The 21,208-nt window shown below is 50.5% G+C and overlaps 1 protein-coding gene across 1 annotated transcript; it reads left to right on the forward strand.

Annotated features, from left to right (window-relative positions):
• Positions 1–338: 338 nt before the first annotated feature.
• RPIA (ribose 5-phosphate isomerase A) lies at positions 339–17,610 on the forward strand. The gene is made up of 9 exons (XM_068189016.1): positions 339–605; positions 6,469–6,529; positions 8,551–8,606; positions 12,353–12,412; positions 13,270–13,334; positions 13,673–13,741; positions 14,253–14,394; positions 14,881–14,980; positions 16,769–17,610. Exons 1-9 carry the CDS (start codon positions 423–425, stop codon positions 16,864–16,866), a joined length of 834 nt encoding a protein of 277 aa, XP_068045117.1. The 5' UTR covers positions 339–422; the 3' UTR covers positions 16,867–17,610.
• The last annotated feature ends 3,598 nt before the right edge of the window (positions 17,611–21,208 follow it).

Here is a 21,208-nt window from a genome sequence, read left to right on the forward strand (position 1 = left end):
GAAAGTCCAAGAAAGGCTCCTCCTCAAAACCCGTGGAGCCCGGCCAGAGTTCCAGTAACTCCCTGACCTCAGTGCATTGCCTGGCCTCCTGCAGGGGCTCCCCCCGCCATCCTCCCTCCTTCCCCAGCACTTCCCGGTGGGACACCCCGCATCCCTCTACTCTTTGTGGAAATGCCTGAACCTTTCCAGCCTCGGCAAACCCGGTCTCTCGGTACTTAGCATTGCACATCGATCCAACAAGTTGCTCCGGGGACTGTCGGGCATTGTGGGAGATGTAGTTCGCCGCACGCAGCACTACAAGTCCCAGCCTCCCGGCGGAGGAGAAAGAGGAGGCGGAGGCGGAGGCGGAGGAGGAGAGGAGCCGGCACGGCCCAGGCCTGCAGCCCGTGAGGAAGAGCCCCCCGGGGGCGGGCCGCGCCGGCATGCGGCTCCCCGGCCGGCTCGCCCTGCTCCGGAGCACGCCCCTGGCTGCCCGGCCGCCAGGGAGGGTCCGAACGGGGCGGGCGGCGGCGCGGCGCGGCTTCTCCCGCGGGCGGCTCGGCGGCACCATGGCAGAGGAGGCCAAGAAACGGGCCGCCTTCGCCGCCGTGGACAAGCACGTCCAGGTGAGGCAGCCCGGGCTGCTGCGGGGCGCGGGGGGCGCGGAGCCTCCGGGAGCACGGACGGACCCCGAGTGCACGGAGGGGCTCCGGGCTGTAGGGACCCCCCCCAAAGCACAGAGTGGCTGCAGGGTGCTGGGGTCCCCCAATGCATGCAGTGACCATGGAGTGCACGGAGCGGCTCCAGGGTGACGGGACAAGCCCTGGGTGCCGGGAACTCCAGTACATACAGCGGCTCTGGGGTGCCGGGATAGGATCTGGTGTGCCGGGACCCCCAGTACTCTGAGCGACCACGGGGTGCACGGAGCTTCCCAGCGCTTGGAGAGGCTCTGGAGTGCACGGACCCCCCAGTACACACAGAGATCCCGGAGTGCAGGGACAGGCTCCGGAGTGCCGGGAGCCCCGAATGCACGAGGGACCACGGGGTGCGTGGAGGACCCCAGTGCACGGACGGAGCTCAGGGTGCACGGAGCGACTCCGGGGTGCAGAGACCCCCTAATGCCCGGAATGAGCTCAGGGTGCACGGAGCGACTCCGGGGTTCAGAGACCCCCTAATGCCCGGACTGAGCTCAGGGTGCACGGAGCGACACCGGGGTGCAGAGACCCCCTAATGCCCGGACTGAGCTCAGGGTGCACGGAGCGACTCCGGGGTGCAGAGACCCCCTAATGCCCGGACTGAGCTCAGGGTGCACGGAGCGACTCCGGGGTGCAGAGACCCCCTAATGCCCGGACTGAGCTCAGGGTGCACGGAGCGACTCCGGGGTGCAGAAACCCCCTAATGCCCGGACTGAGCTCAGGGTGCACGGAGCGACTCCGGGGTGCAGAGACCCCCTAATGCCCGGACTGAGCTCAGGGTGCACGGAGCGACTCCGGGGTGCAGAGACCCCCTAATGCCCGGACTGAGCTCAGGGTGCACGGAGCGACTCCGGGGTGCAGAGACCCCCTAATGCCCGGACTGAGCTCAGGGTGCACGGAGCGACTCCGGGGTGCAGAAACCCCCTAATGCCCGGACTGAGCTCAGGGTGCACGGAGCGACTCCGGGGTGCAGAGACCCCCTAATGCCCGGAGCGGCCACATGGTGCGCGGAGTCTCCAGAGGCACGGACGGGTCCCGGGCGGCGTGGAGCGGCTCCGGGCGCAGGGACAGGCTCTGGGGTGCTGCGACTCTGAATGCACGAAGGGGCTGTGAGTTGCACGGAGTCCCCCGGTGCACGGAGCGACTCCGGGGTGTCAGGACTCCACGAAGCACAGAGCGGCCGCGGGGCGCACGGATTTTTGCAGTGCGTGGAGCGGCTCTGGTTTGCAGGCACTGTGGAGTGCCGGGACCCCCCAGTACACGGAGTGGCAGTGAAGTGCACGGAGCTTCGCAGTGCATGGACAGGCTCCGGGATGCACGGATCCCCCAGCACACAGAGTGGCTCTGCGGTGCCGGGACTCCCCAAAGCACTAAGCGACCGCAGGGACCCCCCGTGCATGGAGGGACCTTGGAATGCATGGAGCGATTCTGGGGTGCAGGGACCCCCCAAAGCACAGAGCAGCCACGGTCTCTCCCAGAGCACGGATGGCTCTGGGTTCATGAAGCCGTTCCAGGTGCAGGGACAGGCTTTGGGATGCTGGGACCCCACAAAACATAGGGGTGCATGGAGCCTTCCAGTGCACTGCCAGACCCAGGGCTGTGTGAGGCAGCTCCAGGTGCAGGGACAGGCTGTGGAGTGCCGGGACTCCCCAGTGTATGGAATGGCCATGGAATGTACTGAACTTCCCAGGACATGAATGGGCTTCAGGTGGCACAGACACCTGCAGTGCATAGAGTGGCCCCAAGGTTCATGGATGTAGTGGGGGGCAATGAGAAAACCACTTCCCCCCCCCGAGCATGAACAGTCCTGGGTGCAAAGAAGGACAGAAGGACCCTGGGGTGCATGGATGGGTCTTCCTGAGTCTCTTTCTCCTTTGTTTTGGACTTCTCTCCCTTTAGCTGAGGCGAAGGGAGAAAACTGCTTTTCCTTCCCCAGTGCGTGCCTCCCTAGCAGCAGCTTCATGCCTGATCCAGCTCAGCACTGTGTATGCCGAATTTGGGGTAATGTCTTGCACCTCCAAACTTTCACTTGCACCCTCCTGCTAGGGTTGTGCTTTTTGGCTAATGCCATGTACTGCTTCTTTCTCCAAATCCGGGATGCGCTGCTGCTGCTGCTGCACCCCATTTCTGAGCACCCAAGCAAGGAGCAACAGTCCCTGACCAGGAGATTCTATCTTGTCCTCTGCAGGGAGGGAAATGCAGCCAGGGGCTTGATTCAGCCCCATGAATGTCAGATAGGGCTGGAGCTGCCTGAAGTTTGGCACAGCCTGATTTGGAAGGTCGACGATCAACGGTTACAGTCACGCAGGAGTTTATCGCAGCGCTTGCTGTGCCAGCCCTTTCGCAATAGCAGTGGTGAAATCGGGGTGAGGAGTTGCTGCTAAGAATGTAGATGTTAGCAGTTAGGGGAGAAAAAAAATCCCTTTTCCTTCCTGCTTCCCCCTCGCTGGGTTAGTGTTTTGAGGTTCAGATGGCTTTCCTTATGTGCCATGGAAGTTTGGTTTGCTCTGCAGCCCCGTTCCTCTGAGCAGCCTGTACCTGCCTGAGAACACAGCCACATGTGGTGTGAGACCCAGCCCCTGCCAGGCCAACACCATCAAAAGTGATAAGTGTGTGAGATGGGGGAGCCTGGGGGCTCTGGTAGTTGCATAAAAATCCCCTTTCTTATCCAAGGCAAACCCAAAACTGTGCATTGAGGGGTTGTGCGAGGAAGGACTCGTCTCACGAGGCAGGGAGCCAAGACACCACTGTTGCTGTGAGGCATCATAAATAGGGGTCCTTTGATTTGGATTAGGACCAGTACTTTTGGACTTCAGTAGTGAAATAGCTGGCCTTTATGCTGTTCTATGGCCAGGCAAACTGAGGATAATGTTTCTGGCTGTGTCCCAATGAATTAAAGTTCAATGTCTGACTTGTGATGCCGGTTAGGTAAATCAGGCAATGTCTGTGTGCTTGTGCAAGCTGGCTTCAAGAACTGATGGAGAAGGAGGTCAGAGTCACTGCCCAGGAGCTGGATGGTCTCAGTTCTCAGTTTGCACTGGCAGGGGGCAGCTGCTGTTTGTAATGGATACGTTTGTGTTTGCTTGTTAGAGCTCTCAGGAGCCAGCAATGTTATCTCTGAAAGCAAAGCTAAGGCTTCCCTTGCGCAGCAGGGATGTGTAGGAGACACCAGGGTTTGGTTCTCCTGGACAAGTCTCTCTTGCTTAACTGTGCCATAAATCTGTGGCACTGGGGGCTTGGGACTGGTACTGGCTGAGGCTCCTCGCTTGGCATCCACCTTCACATCCATCCCTACCTTGCCAGGACAGCAGCTCCTTGTGTGGCAGATGTAAACCTGGGTGTGGGAGGGGGATTAGGAGAGGATAACTTGTTTTTCTCTTTCTTTTTTCTTTTTTAATGAAAGGTAGATTGGTGTGTTCACCCACAGCACTTGTCCCTGGGAGCTGCAGGAGCAGAGTTCCCCAGTTCTGGAGTGGACACTGAGATGAGCAGCCTCAGAGCCGTGGACTGTGGGGCTGTGACAGCTTGGGGGAGTGGGGCTGGCACAGGGTTGGGGCTTTAGAGCTGTAAGCTGCTTGGGGAGAGCTGGCTTTGCGTTTATACAACACCTCTGAGGGCGGGCCCTGCGAGCACCTCTGTTAGAAATGAAAATACAGTTACTGCCCTATGTCATACTGCCCCAGAGAGGACTGAGCAAACTCTGGGCTTTGCTCTGTATTTATCTACTGATTTTAGATGGAGCTCTTTGTTCTCTGACCTTGGAAACTTTATGTGGGACTGGCCAGTGCCTGTGTGCTGCGGGTACTGCTCCATCTGTGTTGCCTTATTGGCTTCTGTAGTGCTGGGCAGTGTCTTTAGGCCCTTGGGTTGGCTGAGAAAATGCTGTGGTTATTGCCCACTTCACCTGTACTGGGGTCCTCTGCTGTGCTGTGGCTCAGTGCCTTGGTTTTGTTTGGTGGGCTTTTGGTAAACAACTTGAAATGTAATTTTTTTTTTTTTTTGCATGAGGTGCTTCTTGTCAGTGCTCTGCTTCTCACCAATGTTTGCCCTGCCCCTGTTTTTTAAATGTTTTGTGGTTGGTTTTGCCCCTGGCTGGGGTTGGAGCTGAGGAGGGCGAGGTGGGAGTCATGGTAAGGCAGGGGCTGTGACAGCACCAGTTTAGACTGATTAAAAGTGCTGCTTCACCTCTAATCACTGATAAATGGATGGGCTGGGACCCTTGTGTGCTCCTCCTGCTTCATTATAGTGGAGTTGCCCATGCTGAAGCTTTCCCCATCCCTTTAGGGCACCCAGCTGCTCCAAGAAGCTGTCCCACCCTACAGAAATGAGGGCAAAGAGAAGAAACTTCCTCTCCCTGGGTCAAAACAAGTCTTTTGGGAACACTGGTACTGCCCATGTCCTGCCAGCCTCTGCACAGCTTTGCTTGCCCCTTCCTTGGCTGGCCTTGCTTGGCTCTGCCTGCTGGGTGGGTGACACGAGAGCCTCAGGAGCTGTTGGGTGTCTGCTGGCCACGTTGCAGGTGTGCAGCAGTCACCTGTTCTGCTCAGCTTTTGCAGAGTCACAGAGGTTTAGTGAGAGCTGAGCCTCTGGTTTTGGAGAACTTCTGTATTCTTTAAGCTTTTAACTTGCAGAAGCAAGAGAAATTACTAAACCTAGGGGAGTGTGACCTGTCTTGAACTCCACCTTTCCAGGTAAACTTGCGTGACAGCTAGATTTTAGCTGGTTGAAGTGCTGCAGGTGTGGCTTTTTCCACAGCTGCTGAATTCTGGATTTGCTGCACATGAGCAAAGAGCTCCAGATCTATTTAATGTCCAAGAGATAATGCACAACAGCTCTGTGCCTGCATCTCTGGTTGTCTTCATATCCTCCTCATCTGAAGTCTCTGTGGTGATGCTGGGCCTCTTTAAGTCAATTTGAGCTTTGGATCCCATCCAAAGAAAACAAAGTACACTGAAAATGGGAAGTGCAGAAGGCTGCAGGTCACTTACAGGGGGTGGGAAACCGAGTTGATAATAAACAGAGACTGACATGGCAGAGAACATGTCTTGCAAAAGTAACACAAGTGCACCCATCCACCCTCAGCCTGCAGCACCTTTTAGGAGTGTATCTGTGTTACAGATGACAGGGTAGTGATCTTTCTTAAATCAGGCAATACACAGAGAAAGGCCAGGATGGAGCTGTGGTTAAAATTTCATCCTCTTCAGCACATGCTGCCAGGCTCACCCACCTTCCAAGTTTTGTTGGACTCTCCTATAGGCAGCTTTACACTCTTGTTTTTGGAAAACATTTTTTATTATTCACAGGAACAGCTGCTGTGCTCTCCGCTTTGGCTGCTGGTGCATCTGTGCTGTTTACTAATGATATGGTTGGCAGCAAACACAGCCTTTTACTGTGTGGCTTCCTTGGGAGATTTTATCTTGAGGTTGTTTCCCCTTCTTCATCTGTGGTATTGTCTGAAATTCACAGCTTTCCGGCAGGAGAGCTTTCATGGAATGCCAGCAACCACCAGTGAGTGTGCATTGAACACCCTGAGATCGGACTGTGCTGGTAATTAGCAAGCACATGTCCTTTAATGAGAGGGAGAGTTGATTACAATCCCTTGGCCACAGACCACGGCCGTGCCCTCGCTGGCACAGTGTGTTCCCTCCCTTGCCTGCAGAGTGCTGAGATGCTGTGTCCACGTGCATCCCTGGACAAGGCTCCTCTTGCATGTGTTTATAATGCCAGTTTCACTGGGAAAGTGGAGTCTGGAGCCTCCAGTAACAGCATTCCTCTGTCTCTCTTTGATTTGCAGAACAATCAAGTTCTTGGGATCGGAAGCGGATCTACGATTGTACATGCTGTGCAACGATTAGGTAGGCTGCTCCCCCCACTCCAAAAAGTCCCCTTTTCCATCTGCCCCAACTACTTGAAAAATCCCCTGTGTGCTGACTTAGAGCTGATGCCTTGGGTCTGCTTACCGGCTGCTGTGTCCTGCTTGAAGCTGAAGGTTAAAACTGGGCCTTGGGCTCCAGATCTATAGCCCGAGAGTCCTGAGGAGGTAATGATTTGCCACCTGTTCCTGACAGCCAGGAAAAGCTCTCCACTGGCACCCACCACAAACTGGAGCTGGACTCCTTGGTCTGGTGCCAGCTTTGCCAGCTCTGCCCAGTGCTGACTTGCTGTGTGGCTCGGGGCCATGCAGCTGCTCTGCTTCCTTTAACCCGTTTGCCTGTGGCTCATTCTGCTCCCCACGTCCTCACGATTCACACTGAGGGCCCTGCTGAGGTGTAATGAAAATGAGGAATGTGAAATCCTGCTGCATTTTATTTATGTACCCCGCAGCCAGGTTTACCTACTTGCTCCAGGTGCAGGAGTTTGCTCAGTGATTGATTCAGAAAATGTCAGTAAAATATTCAAGCGAGGCACATGCATTTTTGCAGAGTGAGTGTGAGGGTAATTACTGTCATGGCTCATTACAGAGAGTGCAGAGGTTTAAAGTTCCTTTGCAGGGCAGTCTCAGCCCTGCTTGTGGAGGTGCTGAACTTTGGATGTCCTTGGATGCAGAGCTGAGCAGCTGTGGGGGCCATGGTCGGTTGGGAGTGCAGCATCAGCCCTGTTGTTCTTGGGGGTCTTGCTTGGATACAGAGGGGGGAACCACAGAATCATTATGGTTGGAAAACACCTCCAAGATCCTCAAATCCTACACAGCACCACTGTGTTCACCACCCAGCCATACTCCCAAGTGTTACATCTACACTTCCAGATACGAAGATTCCACCACTTCCCTGGGCAGCACAGGTCAGTGTGTCCCACCTGGGTGGCTCTGCCTGTCTGAGGAGTCCCCTGGTGACCTCCAGCTCCCTTGGGCAGAGCTGTCCTGCAGCCCAGAGCAGGCTGAGTTCTGAGCACAGCTCAGCCCTTCACTGTGCAGGGACACAGCAGGGCTGGGGCTGCGCCTTGTCACCCATTTCCCCACTCTGTGTGTGATGCACTTCATTGTCTAGGAGCTGCTGTTCAGCCTTCTGGGCTTGGCTCAGTACAGCAACCACTCCCTCCTTGAGCACAGAATCAGACTCTAAATAAATGGCTATTGTATTTGGAGAGGAGTGGCTGTTCCAGGCTGCAAATTCTGGCTTTTCACATCTCCTGATTGCTTTAGAACTGGGATGTGCCTTGTAACAACATCCAGCCTCATGTACTGCATGTTCAATCCTTCCAGCAGCAGCATTACCTTGGAGCATGTCGCTCGTGTGCTTGCTCTGGTGCACCGGCTCTTGCTGGCTCTTTGGCTGTTGGCTTGTGCCTGAGTATTGTAATTACTAAAATAACATTTTATCCATAATGATATCTTAGTAATAGATTTTAGTCATTTGAGGTTGGCCTGGGGGAGGAAATATTTCCTTCCATTTAATGGAATACTGTACTTTATTAGTTCTTTTCCTGCTATATATTTAAATGTTCTATAATAAATTAATGTGATGTCCCCAGGGCAACAAGCCAGCAAGCCTTTCAGACAGCTGCTGGAGCTCTGTGTTTACATGGAGAGCAGCAAAAACCTGTCTAATGGAGTGAGAGAGGGGATGGGGCCGATTTCCCAGGTGAGGATTTGCTGATGGGGCTCCTTTGCTGCTGGAGACATAAAGGTTAATGGCTCATGGTGGCTTGGGCTGGGCCAGAGTGGGTGTTTAAACATTTCTGACTGTTGAAACTGAGCCTGAGCCCATGGAGGGGGGCACCTGTTTGCATTTTGAGCGTGACTGAGTTATTTGCAAGCCAAGCAAGTAATTGCAGTGAATCAGAGGGGCTGCGCTGAGCTGAGGTTTCTTAAAGAGAAAGTTGCTGTGTTTTTGCCTTGTGCAATGAACAAACCAAGGCTTCTGCTTTTTGCCTGCAGCTGAGAGAGTTAAGGAGGAGAACCTGACAATTGTCTGCATCCCTACCTCCTTTCAGGTGAGTGCTTTCCTCCTTTGCTTCCTGCCAGTCCAAACACTCCTGCAGGGGATCTCCCCCTGGGCTGTGGGAGACCACCTTGCCTCTCTCTGGTTCACAGCGGTGTGAATGAACCAAAAGCACCAGTGGAAGCAGTCCTGGTGCAGCCTACAGAAAGACCTCACAAAGAAGGTGATGGTGCTGTGTTACCCTGACCTGAGCTCGGTGCTGGGAGGTGTATTTGGAGCCAGTGTGGTAAGGCTGGTTGTGTCAGGGTTGGTGTGTGGCTTCCTCTGGATCCCACTTGCAGGAAAATGCTGCTTAGTGGTGAACCAGGCTCGTAGTGCAAAGCTCACTGGAGACACTTTGTCTCCTTTGAGTCCGTGTCAGCCCTGACAGCTGTAAAGAATAATAGTAAGCTCTTGTGTTTTCAGTAGGAACTTCAAAAGCATCAGCTGGATTTGATAAAAAATGGTAGAAGAGAAATTGGCTTAACCTCTTATTTGCTGTGCAGCCTTTGCAGGAATTGTTTCATAGCAAGCTAGATGTTGAGAGGGCTGGAGGGAGACTCTGGCTTGGTGGTGGAATACAGATCTGCTGGGGAAGCCTCTGAGCATCTCCACTGCCTTTGTCAACTGGCTTTGATCTCTTTGCCTCCGTTCCCTGAGGTGGGAACCTCCTTTTGAGCAGGCAGAGGTGACACAGTGGGGACCACCCAAAGGGTCTTCAAGGCTGGGTGGCAATACCCCAGTCAAGGAAGTGGGCATGTGTCCTTCTCACGGTCATGGGGACTGTACTTTTGTCACAGCCGTGTCACCATGAGGGCAGTCAGGCAGTGTGGCAGGCGGGGCAGGGCCTGTCCTGTGTGCTGTTCAGGGGCTGGGTGGATACAGCCCTGAGCAACCTGGCAGCTGACCCTGCTTTGACCTGGAGGTTGGATGGACAGAGACCAACCTGAATTATCCTAAAAGCTTAGGAAAACCAAACATCCTCTTACCCTGCAGTTGTTTAGGTGTGGGGGTGACAGGGCTCTCTCTTCCCAGCTGTTGCAAACAACTGGGATATAGTGCAAGGTGCTGCAAAGGCCAGAAAGTGAAAAAAAAAAAAACCTTACAGTGATACTTCTCTTGATTATATAGACTGTGGTGAGAGTCTGTCTTTGATCTGTCTCAGATGGTTCCCACCCTGAAATGCCACGTCCCCTTTGAATCTAGAAGTGTTGTGAGTTCAGTCATTAGTTCATAAAGAAAATACTGATGAAGCTCTTGTAGTGAGCATAGGCTGGAGCCTGTCCTGCCTTGAAATGTTGTCATAGCTCATTTAACACCATCGAGTTTCTTACCAGCAAAACAAAAAAGTTGCTATTAAAGGGAAGAGAGAGATTGTACACCTGCAGGAGCCAAAATTCCCAACATGGGGCTGCCTTTTATCTCTTGCAGTCCCTTAGACCTCAACCAATTCCGAGTGGAGCATTGCCAGGTCAGCAAACAGCATTTTATTTTCACTATGTACAGGTGTAGATGGCTGCCTGAGGTCACTGGCAAGGAAGAGTTGGTTTCAGTGGGCTTTTATACTCCTCCCTTCCCTGTTGTCAGGTCATTAATCCATCACCATCAGTAAAGCTAGAGCAGGGTAAGTACCTGTCCCTGGCGTTTGCGTTGTCTCTTCTCACCGGGACGTGTGCGAGGGCACGGAGTGGGACTGCTGCTGTCGAGTGCTGTGCAGTTCCCAGCACTTCTCCCTCAGTTCTGGGAGCTCTGCTTTTGATTCCCACTGCTCCCATTGCCTTGCAAGCAGAGCCTGGAGACAGCCAAGCCACATCGTTGCCACACTGCTGACTCTAAACCTGTTCAGGGTCTGGCCTGCATGTGCAGCACAGTGTTTTTCAATGCTTTGAGTTTCCCAGATCCCTGAAATCTCCTTTTGTGGGCACCATGTGATGAATGCCAACCCACTGGTTTTTATTCCTATCATTGGTGGGAGTCCTTAGGGCCCCACAGCCCATGGGTGTTAAAACTGCATGCTATGAAATGCCATGATGAACTATTCAAATCTTACCTCATTGCCAGGAGTGCCACCTGCTAATTCTAATGTTTCTGGGATGCCAGTACCTGTGACTGGTGCACTTTGTTAGTGTTAGTGGGTAGAATTCAGGGGAATTAGCTGATCCAGGCTTGCATTGGGGTTTCTTGGTGTAGCTGCAGCATGGTAGCAAGTTTGGACTTGAGCAGAGTCTGTGCAAGGAGGGAATCTCACTCAAATCATGATTTGTAGCATAGAAAATTCAACCAGTTAGAGCGTCTGCAGATGACAAGTTGGGTGGGAGTGTCGGTCTGCTGGAAGGCAGGAAGGCTCTGCAGGGGATCTGGACAGGCTGGATGGGTGGATGGACCAAGGCCAAGGGTCTGAGGTTCAGCAAGGCCAAGTGCTGGGTCTGCACTTTGGCCACAACAACCTCCTGCAGAACTCCAGGCTGGGGGCAGAATGGCTGGAAAGTGGCCCAGCAGAAAAGGCCCTGGGGGTGCTGGGAACATGAACCATCGTGTGCCCTGGTGGCCAAGGAGGCCAGGGGCACCTGGCCTGTGGCAGCAATAGTGTGGCAGCAGGACCAGGGCAGGGATTGTCCTCTCTACTGGGCACTGGTGAGGCCACACCTTGAATCCTGTGTTCAGTTTTGTGCCTCGTGACAAGAAGGGCACTTAGGGGCTGGAGTGTGTCCAGAGAAGGGAGTGGAGCTGGGGAGGGGTCTGGAGCACAGTTGTGATGAGGAGCAGCTGAGGAGCTGGAGAAAAGGAATCTTCTCACTCTCCACAACTCCCTGACAGGAGGCGCAGCCACGTCGGCTCTATTCTCCCAAGAAACAAATAACAGGACAAGAGGAAATGGCCCCAAGTTGTGCCAGGAGAGGTTTAGATTGGATATTAGGGAACATTTCTTCACTGAGAAGGTGAAGAAACTGAACAGGCTGCCCAGGGCAGTGGTGGAGTCACCATCCCTGGAGGGATGTAAAAACCATGTGCATGTGACACTTGGGGACATGGTTTAGCAGTGGCCTGGGCAGTGCTGGGTTAAGGGCTGGACTTGATGTTAGTAAACCTGGCTAAACAATTCTGGCCAAGGGCAGCTCTGGCTACCCTGTGTTGTGTTGCCATTGGAGGGAAACAGCCACTGCAGGAGACCTACATCAGAGCCACCAAGCAGCTGTTTCAGCAGCTTCCTACACTTTTCCCACGAGTTGTGCATTTGCTATTTACTTTCTAGCTTATTTCCAATATGAAAAATACTTTCTCTGTTAGTTCCACATTGCTGTGGTGTAAATATTTAATTTTCTTGGTCCCATTTTTCAGCAGAAGGAGATAAGAAGGGCTGGATGGGTGTAAGGGAGAATGATGTCCAAGCTGAAACAACATGGGATTTAAAAATTCCATATCTGCTTTAGTGCTTAGATACAAGTGATTCCCACCAAGCTGTTGAGGCCTCCTGCTATTTAGTATGGAGACACCCAAACCCAGGAGTTCTGTTGTACCACCTGAGCATTTTAGTTCAAATCAGCAGCAGGATTTTCTTTTGATTAAACTGCTCTGGTGTGGAAACATCATTTTCTCCTTGCTGTGTGTTCCTGCTGCAGCCTCTCCACGAGCTCAGAGTGGAGCAGTGGAGCTCTCCCAGGGAGGCTCCATCCTTGCTGCAGGCAGGGAAGGACACCAAGAATCTGTTTTCCCTTCCTGCCACTGGTAAATGGTGTTTTTTGTCTTCTTGGTGCACAGGCTCGTCAGCTGATCCTGCAGAATGGCTTAACACTGAGTGACTTGGACCGAAATCCAGAGGTAAGTGGGACCACAGAGGTGAGACCTCACCTGATTTTCCTCTCACCTGGTCATTCAGAAAGCATCCAGGCTCCTTAGTCCTCCCCTGTGGTTGAGTTTGGGCAGCCATGCTGCAGAACTTGAGTTGGGACAACAGGAAACAGCCTCAAGTTGTGCCACAGGAGGTTCAGATTGCATATTAGGAAAATTTTCTGCACTGAAAGGTTGGTCAAGTACTGGAACAGGCTGCCCAGGGCAGTGGTGGAATCAGCATCCCTGGAAGTGTTCAGAAAACATGAAGATTTGATGCTTAGGGACATGGTTTCATGGGGACCTGGCAGGGTTTTTTGAATGGCTGGACTCAGTGATCTTAAAGGTCTTTTCTAACCTTAATGATTCTATGATTTGAACAGGTTTAGTTTATTTTTCCCCCAAGTTCTTTCTTAGTTCTTGTCCCTTTAGATGGCAAGAAGGCTGCTGGATTGTGTTGCCTTCAGCTGCTTGGGCATCTCTTCCAAGATGAGGCTTGAGACAGGGATGTTGCTGAACTGTCAAAGATTTTTCCTGGGCAAATCTTGCATGCTGCTCCTTAAACAACACCAGAGGCTAAAGAGATGTGCCTTGCAGGCCAGCAGGTGGTTTGGGTTTCTCTTCCTCTCACATGCCTCTGGTTGTTAGAGGGGCTTGGGTGGTCTCAGGGTGTCCTTGGCTGGCCCATCAGACACTTGTCTCTGGTCAGGCTGGCACCAAGGTGGTCCCAGCTCTGGTGACATTTGTGACTGCTGCTTGGGACACTCCAGCCCAGGAGCTGCACCAGGAGCAGGGCCTGGATGCTGCTCAGAAGGGGTTTATACATCCATTTTCTCCTCTTCCCACAGCTTGATGTTGCCATCGATGGAGCAGATGAGGTGGACTCTGACCTCAACCTTATCAAAGGTGGAGGGTGAGCCTTGCTGTCCTTCTGTCTGTCTGTCTTGTCTGTCGCAGTGCTGGTGCTGGGGGCACTGAGCATCCCTGTGTGGCTGTGGGTGTCTCTGGGCTGGAGGGGATCCTGTGCAGGGCTGTGTGTGCACCCACAGTGGGAGATGGCTCCTGGCCAAGGCTGCCAGGGACAAGGGACACAAAGTGAGGGGTGGGGATAATGAGGATAAGGTGGGGGGCAATGGTAGCTCCAAAACCAGCAAGAACATATTAGAGGGCACTGGATTTCAAGGCTATTAGGTACAGTGAGGAGCAGTCTGATGTTTTCTGGTTTTGTTTTTATTTTTTTCCCCCTTGCAGTGGCTGCTTGACACAGGAGAAGATAGTTGCAGGATTTGCAAAGTGCTTCATTGTTATTGCTGATTACAGGTGAAGATATTACTGTTCATAATACCTTTCTCCTCCATGGGAGGTTTCAGATGGTGCTGTGTTGGGCCATTATTGTCATTCCAATGGTTACAGGAGAGCAGGAATGGGTGGAAATGAACCTGGCTCTCAGTATTTCTGCAATTCAATTTATCTTTTTTTTCTTAATTTTCAACTCAGCAGGCCTGCTTGGGAGTCAGCAGAGCTTGTGGGGAAGTGACAGTTCTGCTCTCTGAGCTCAGTGATTGTCAGCATGGAATGAATTTTCCAGCCATGGGGCTGTGGAAAAAACAACTCCTGTTCTGCTTGTCCAAAGCATGTCAAAACAGGGCTTTTGAGTGGATAGAGCATTTTGCATTAAACTGGCTCTTGCTGCACCAGGGCACACATGGACTGACCCTGTGTCCTCCTGATGAGCCTTGTGCCTGAGGGGTTTGCCAAGGGCCTGGGGTGATGTTAATGGTGTCAGCAGTGTAATGTCCAGCACTAATCCCACCTCAAACTGTGCCCTCAGGAAAAAATCTGACAGCCTTGGGGAGCAGTGGAAGAAGGGAGTTCCTATCGAGGTCATCCCCATGGCTTATGTCCCTGTCACCAGAGCCCTGACCAAAAAATTTGGTGGTGTCGTGGAGCTGCGGATGGCTGTTAACAAAGCAGTGAGTGTCCCTGTCAGCCCTGCTTCCCCTGGGGACCCACTTGAACGTGGGCAAAAGGAGGACCAGAGGTCTGGCCCTTCATCTGGTGAAATCTGGGCTTTCACTCCCACAAGTGACATCTTGTGTAATTCCTCCTTGTTACACTTTGGTTACTGGATTGTGTATTTATGTGTTTGGGCTGCTCATTGAAAGCCTCTCTGGCTGTGACTCCTAAAGAAGCATCCTGCAGCAGGGAGCAGAGGGATTGCCAGCCTGGGTCTGACCTGCTGCTCTGGAGGTGTTGGGGGGCTGCAGGGCAGTCAGAGAGGGTCTTGAGCTGGTGATGGTTTCATTGACAGGTTTATTGTGGGGATGGCCCAAATTTACCTGAATGATGACTCTAAACCACTGCAGAGGGGACAGCTGGTCCCAGTGAGGGCTGTGACAATCCCTGGCTGGGATCAGGAGACACAGGGCTCATGCCATGACAACTGGGTTTGCTTCCAGGGCCCTGTGGTGACAGACAATGGGAACTTCATCCTGGACTGGAAGTTTGACAAGGTTCACGAGTGGCGTGAAGTGAACACCGCTATCAAAATGATACCAGGTGAAGTCTGTGAGTTTTTAAAAAACCACAAAAGCTGGCTAAGGCTTGGTGTGTGATATGTAACCTGGACTGTGGCATCTCTCTCTTGGGTAGCAGGAAATGTGTGTGTGTGTCTATTTGCTGCCCTCCTGCAGATCCCTGCGTTTGTTTCTACTCAAGAGAGCAATCAGCTCAGTTGGTACAATTGTGCTCATGGGGCTTTTCCCACAGGGTGGTGAAAACCTGGAGTGATGCTGGTTGATGTTGACACTGTTTCCCATTAGGCACAGCAATTCTGTCCTCTTCCTTACTCTCCTTGTGCCCATTTAGAGAGGGACTTTTAGTGGAAACACCGGTGCACTCTGGAGGGAGGGTTTGCACTGTGCTATGGTATTTTCCAAGAGCTGCTTACAGCTCTGCATCCCATTCCCATTGGGAAGCCCTCCCTGCTGGCCTTGCTGGGAGGATGAAGTGTACTCAAGCTCTTGCTGGGCTTGAGCAGCAGTGGCTGAGTGCTCTGTTTGCAAACAAAACAGCCTCTTTGCAAGGACTTCTGCCTTGCATGAGAGCTGCTGCCCAGGCCAGGGCTGCCTCTGGACCATCCAGGTCTGCCCAGGGGCACTGGCACTCTCTGAACTTCAGGGAATCAGCAGGGAAGCAGCATCTGGATGTCTGGATGTGTTGGCAAACTTGTCCCTGAAGTCCTGCCTTCACACAGCTGCCTTCACTGACTGCTCATGTGTTGCCAGGAAGTGCAGGAACAGATTGGGATCTTGTTGCACAAGTGTCAACATCCCATGCCCAACATCCCATCCAATGCACAAAGCAGCCATATATTGTCCTGGCTCCACAACTGAAACACCAGGCCAGGCACAGGCTCTGGTCAGTAGTTTTGCTTCCCTCAGTAGTGCTTATCACAGAGTCACAGAATTGTTGGGGTTGGAAGGGATCTCTGGTATCCTGGTGCGGTGCTCCATATCCTAATCCAGCTGCTGCCCATGGCTGTACAAATCTCTGTATCATTAGAGCTGTGTCTGTGCAAGAGGCAGACAATGCCTGGTTGCTCTGCACAGCAGGAGCTTCTTCCCTGCATTTCTTGTTGTTTGAGAAGGGAACAGTAAATAATGGGACCTGTTTTCTGCTCAGAAATGGACCTGCTAAGGGAAGTGGATGAGCCTAAATGTGTGGCTGTTAATGCCTAAATGCAGTGCTGGGAGAAGGGTTTTGGCCACATAGTGCTTGTGGTAGCCCTTGTCTCCATTTCTCTCCACCTTCCTGGCCTCTAGCTGTGTCTCAGTGATCTCTGTGAAGTTAGGAGCACCCCATAATTAAATGCAATCAAAAGTACATTTACAAATGGGTTACAAATTGCAGAGGTAGCACCAGAGCTGCTGAGTCTTAACATTTGAACAAGTATTAGCCAGGTGATCTCTTACAGGGAAGTCTTTCAGGTGAGTTTAAAGGCAAAGGGAGTGATCCCCAGTCCTGTGGGTGTGTGCAGCTTCCTCTTGCTCCCATGGGTCATCAGGTAGCAGAAAATGCTTTTCTCGTGGTTGTGTTGGTGCAGCAGTGGTGGCTGGGGCAGCGTGAATGTCGGGGGAGCTTCGGGAGGGGTTCTTCAGTCTCTGGAGAGATCTTGCTGGAAGTGGCTGCATGGGAAAGACTTCCCAGAAGCTGGTCCAGGTTGGACACTTCTCCAAACCTCTGGTGGAGACAGTGGTGCTTTTGAACGAGCGAACCTGCGGGCAGAGCAGAGGACACGAGCGCAGGGGTGGCCCTGGCAGTAACCAGCGACCTCTCGTTCCGCAGGCGTGGTGGAGACGGGGCTGTTCATCGACATGGCCGAGGTGGTGTATTTTGGGATGGAGGACGGCTCCGTCAGCGTGCGGGAGAAGCAGCCCTGCTGACAGGGCCCTGCCCGGGGACTCAGCTGTCCTGCCCGTGCCAACCCGACGTTTTGCCTTAAGGAGCAGCGGCTGTCGCAGGAGACCCGCGGAAAAGCCCGTCAGGATCCGCTGACGTGATTCTGAATGTCTTTTTTTTAAAAAAAAAACAACCAAACAAAAATAGATTCTATTTATATACAGATATATTTTTACTTTACAGGAATGTTGTCTTTTTTTAATGAGTCGTTTCAATGAATTGCTTTAACATTTTTATTTTCTTTTCTAAGAAATACTTACCAAAAACATTACTCCCTGGTTTTGTGTTTAGAGGTTTGTTTTTTTTTTTGTTGTTGTTTTTTTTTTCAAAGAGAACTTGAACCCTTCTGGTTGCTCATAGCACTTAATGATGGAGGTCAGAAATACAATCCTAATGCATCATTCCTAACTATCCTGGCTGGGAGGGTGATGTATGTAACAGGAGCACATCCAGTTGGGACCTGCTGATGCCTTATTTGGAACCTTTTTGGTTCAGTATTTTATGCCTTTTATTTTTCTATACCACTGTTTTTTAATAGTTCAGGATGTCTGGTTGTCCTCTGTGCACATGACAATTCTCTGAGCCTAGGGTGGTCTCTACATCCCCCTCTCTGGGAAACTAATAAGGGCCTTTTCTGGGCTTCTGTATGGAGGAGGCATTCATCCTTTGAGCCAAACTCTGCTCTCATTTAATTCAGTACCTCTGATTAAAGTCTGTCCTGTAGCTGGCGATGTTTGGGACTTTGTCCTTGTAGACCAAGAGCAGAACTGGGTGCTTGATGAAGCTTACAGGAGCATATTTTAGGAGCTTAGGGCATCATGGAATAGTGTTCAGTGGCAAATGATTTGGTTTGGAGTGAAGGTTAATTACCACCCCTCACAGCTGGTTGATTTGTGGAAGGATAGAGCAGAACGCACAGGAAAATAGAGTCTTCCTGCCTAAATTTTTCACGTGTAGCAGGAGAGAGACACTCGTTCAGTATCTCATTTTTGGTGTATAGGTGCTTTGCATGGTTCTGATGTCAAAATGCAAGCCCTCTCTTTGTGTTTTAGACTCTGAAATAAAGAGCTGTTATACTAGACGTGGTGGTAATTTTTGTTCTCAAAAATAACTTATTTTGTGGATAATGGGGTAGATCATGGTCAGACCAACTTCTGCTAACTTCCTCCTTGCAAGAATCCCTCACCCTGACCAAATCCACCCCTCTGCATTTGATTTCTTTTTGCTTAAGGTAAATGAATTATTTAAAATGCACCAAATTATCTGGTCAGCGCTTGTTATCTGCAGTACTTTCCTCAACAGACACTCTACAGTTTGCACATCTAAAACCTGTGCATCTAAATCCAGCTCTTGTACTGAGGAAACTGCCAACAGCTTCCTGGAAACACTGGGATTTCTTTTCCCACAAGCCAGGTGCTGCAGAAGCCATTTGCAAAGCCCTAGCTCTGGCTAGGGGCTGTTTTCAGATGCTCTTGGGCTCCTAATGTAATCCTGGATAAACAGAGAGCAATTGAGCACAGCTTTGTGCCCAAGTGCCTTCTCACTCAGTGTGCTGCTGGAAATGAGATTAGCAGGAGTGAATGCTGCTGTTGCCTCTCCTCTGCCTGAAATCAAACAGCTCCTTCTCAAAAAGCCAATAAACCCATTACTGCACCATTATTTTCTGGCCCTGAGCCAGCTGTGATCTCATTCAGCTTTGTGCTTAGCTAGGCTCCACAGCCTGAAGATGGGCAGGTCTGATTCTTGAGTTGCTCTGGGTGCTGGGGTAGATCCCATGGGGCTTTTGCAGCAGATTTCCCTGCTGGAGTGGGACTTTGAGTGGGTCTTGGGCTGTGGGTTATGGGCACAGTGTGCACTGTACCACCCAGCTGGAATTAAAATGTCTGTGTGGAATTAAAACCCCTGAAGAAAATTTAGCGTCTGAATCCTTGTGCAAGCTCCCCCAGCTGACATCTGCAGTCAGTAGATAGGGTTTGACTTCAGGTGCTCTTGGGAATGGTCATGTCCTTTCCCTTGGAGGCTGCCAGGCTCCCTCATCTGTCATGACCACCCTCATCTTCATCTGCCAGCACATTCAGGTGTGCTGCAGGGAGTCCCTCCCCTCCTGCGGTGGCTTTGTGCCCTGGCTCTGCCCTGTCACCAACACAGCCCACTTACACTGATGCTCAGCTGCCTTGCCACAAGCCTGTTTGAAGAAAGTGAAGTGTACAGGCAGCAGAAGTATTTCTAGTCCCTGCTCCTTGCTTTTCCAGGCTATCGCCATTATTCCATATGTTTTTGGAGAGGTAACAGTTCATAGATGAGCATGCTGTGGTAGATCTCCAGCTGAGGGCAGGCACTGCAGCTCTCTGTCACTTCCTTGGGTAGAAGCAGTGCAGCTTCTGAGAGCTCCTGAGCCTGAGTTTGTTGAATTTGATTTTAACACCTTGGCTGGTTTCACTGTGGCATTTGCTTTGGGCTTTGGTTTTTCAAGGTGCTTTTCAAAAGAGCCTTTGGAAATGGGCTGCCACTTCTCTCCCACCCTGCTCCCTGGCACCCTGGGAGGAAAAGCAGGGATATATTTTTAGAAGATGGCATTGGGAAGAAAATTGCTATCAAAAGCAGGTGGAAGAAGGTGTCCTTTTACACCCAAGGCAGGCTGGTGGTGGCTATTTAGGGTGCATTTTTGTAGTGGGTTCTGTTACCTGATGTGATCCAGCCCCCGCCCCCCATTCCCTTTTGGGTTGTGCATGGTGGGTAATGCACGGAGATTTACCATTAGCTCTGAATTATGGATTAACTTGGCCCTGGAGGAAACAAATGTTTCAAGAAAGAGCAACAGCAGCACTAAAATTAATGAGCAACAGAGGTAATGAAACACTAGTCCCATTCAGGATAAAAATAACAAGGCAATATAAATATAGTAAGAGAGTGCATCAGATCCAATTTAATTAACCTGTGGTTAATAGGTTAAATAATCAAGATAAATTAATTAAACTAACTAGAAAGAAATGATGTGTTTTGTTAAACCAACTCACCTTATTCCATGTTATATAGAAAGTATTACTATTTGTCAAGTTATTATAGTCAGTGTAGGATGGGGTTTATGATCTGACATAATTACTGATCTGAGAAATGTGAAATAAAAAGAGGTGAAAATAATTAAGCAGGCAGCATAGAGGATGTGTGCTCTGGGTATTAAACCAAACAATTACAGCTAAAGTGATGAGGAGGAAATCAGCATAGCATAACCAGTGATAAAAATTAGCTGTGAGGAATATTAGTAAGCTGTAATATGTATTAACATCTTTCAAACATAAAGCCAGGTTCATTTTTTAACTGTGTGGATTTAACAAAAAATGGTGTAATAACACTGTCTGTGGTCCAGCTGGACCAGGAAAGGAGGAGGAAAAGGAAAGATGTCCTTATTTTCAAAGTGATTTTTCCAATTTATCAAGGCTTTTGAATCCTCAAAAATGTCTTTGCAGATTTACTTCACTCAGTACATCAGCAGAAAGGTGATGCATTTCAGATTAAAGATGAACTTAAGACCTAAAACTGCTGGGTTTTTGTACTGAAAATTTGTGAAGTTCATTCACTTCCCCTTCCAGTAACTTTCACAGGAGTTTTATCATCCCTGTTACTCCATAACCTTGGTAGCTGGGACCAGGAATTTTTTTTTTCAGAGCATGAGACTTTTCTGTTTGTATTTTTACACCTACCAACAGAAACACCTCTTAATGACATTTCTAGCCTTGTGAAAGTCATGCCAGACCATCAACATTAAAATGTAGTGAGCAAAACAGAAAAGGATCAGTCACTGGGTTTGACTACAGGAAATTACATAAACTATTTTTTTTTTAGTGGAAACAGAAGACTTTGTACAAGAATGTCTTGAGTTAAAACCATCAATCATGTTGGAAAGCAAAATGCTTTTCATGATTTATGTTGTTTCTGGAAGTCAGTAACAGAAAGATGAAATTCAGCAGAAGAAAAAAAGTGACTATTGAGTCAAATATCTCAGATCTGTAAACCTCACAACATGTTAATATCCAAGTTCCCTTGGGGATGTAGAGTTAGAAATATTCTTAATCACACTAAATTCAAAGTTCATCTCATGCTGTATTGTTAAAAATACGTGCACATGAATTTGATCATGCAAATATCCCCACAGAAGCTGAAGTGCCTGCTAACTGGAATGATCTTTTTTATTGTGCACCAAACCCTAAATTCCCTTGTGGTGGTCTTCCAGTGCAGGATTAATTAAAGAAAATACTACATCAAGTATCCTTTCTACTTATAAATGTCTCACAGCTTTGTGTAATCTCCTACTGAAGCTATTACTTG

The sequence above is a fragment of the Anomalospiza imberbis genome, chromosome 4 (genome assembly GCF_031753505.1).
Source record: "Anomalospiza imberbis isolate Cuckoo-Finch-1a 21T00152 chromosome 4, ASM3175350v1, whole genome shotgun sequence".
NCBI lineage: Eukaryota > Metazoa > Chordata > Aves > Passeriformes > Viduidae > Anomalospiza > Anomalospiza imberbis.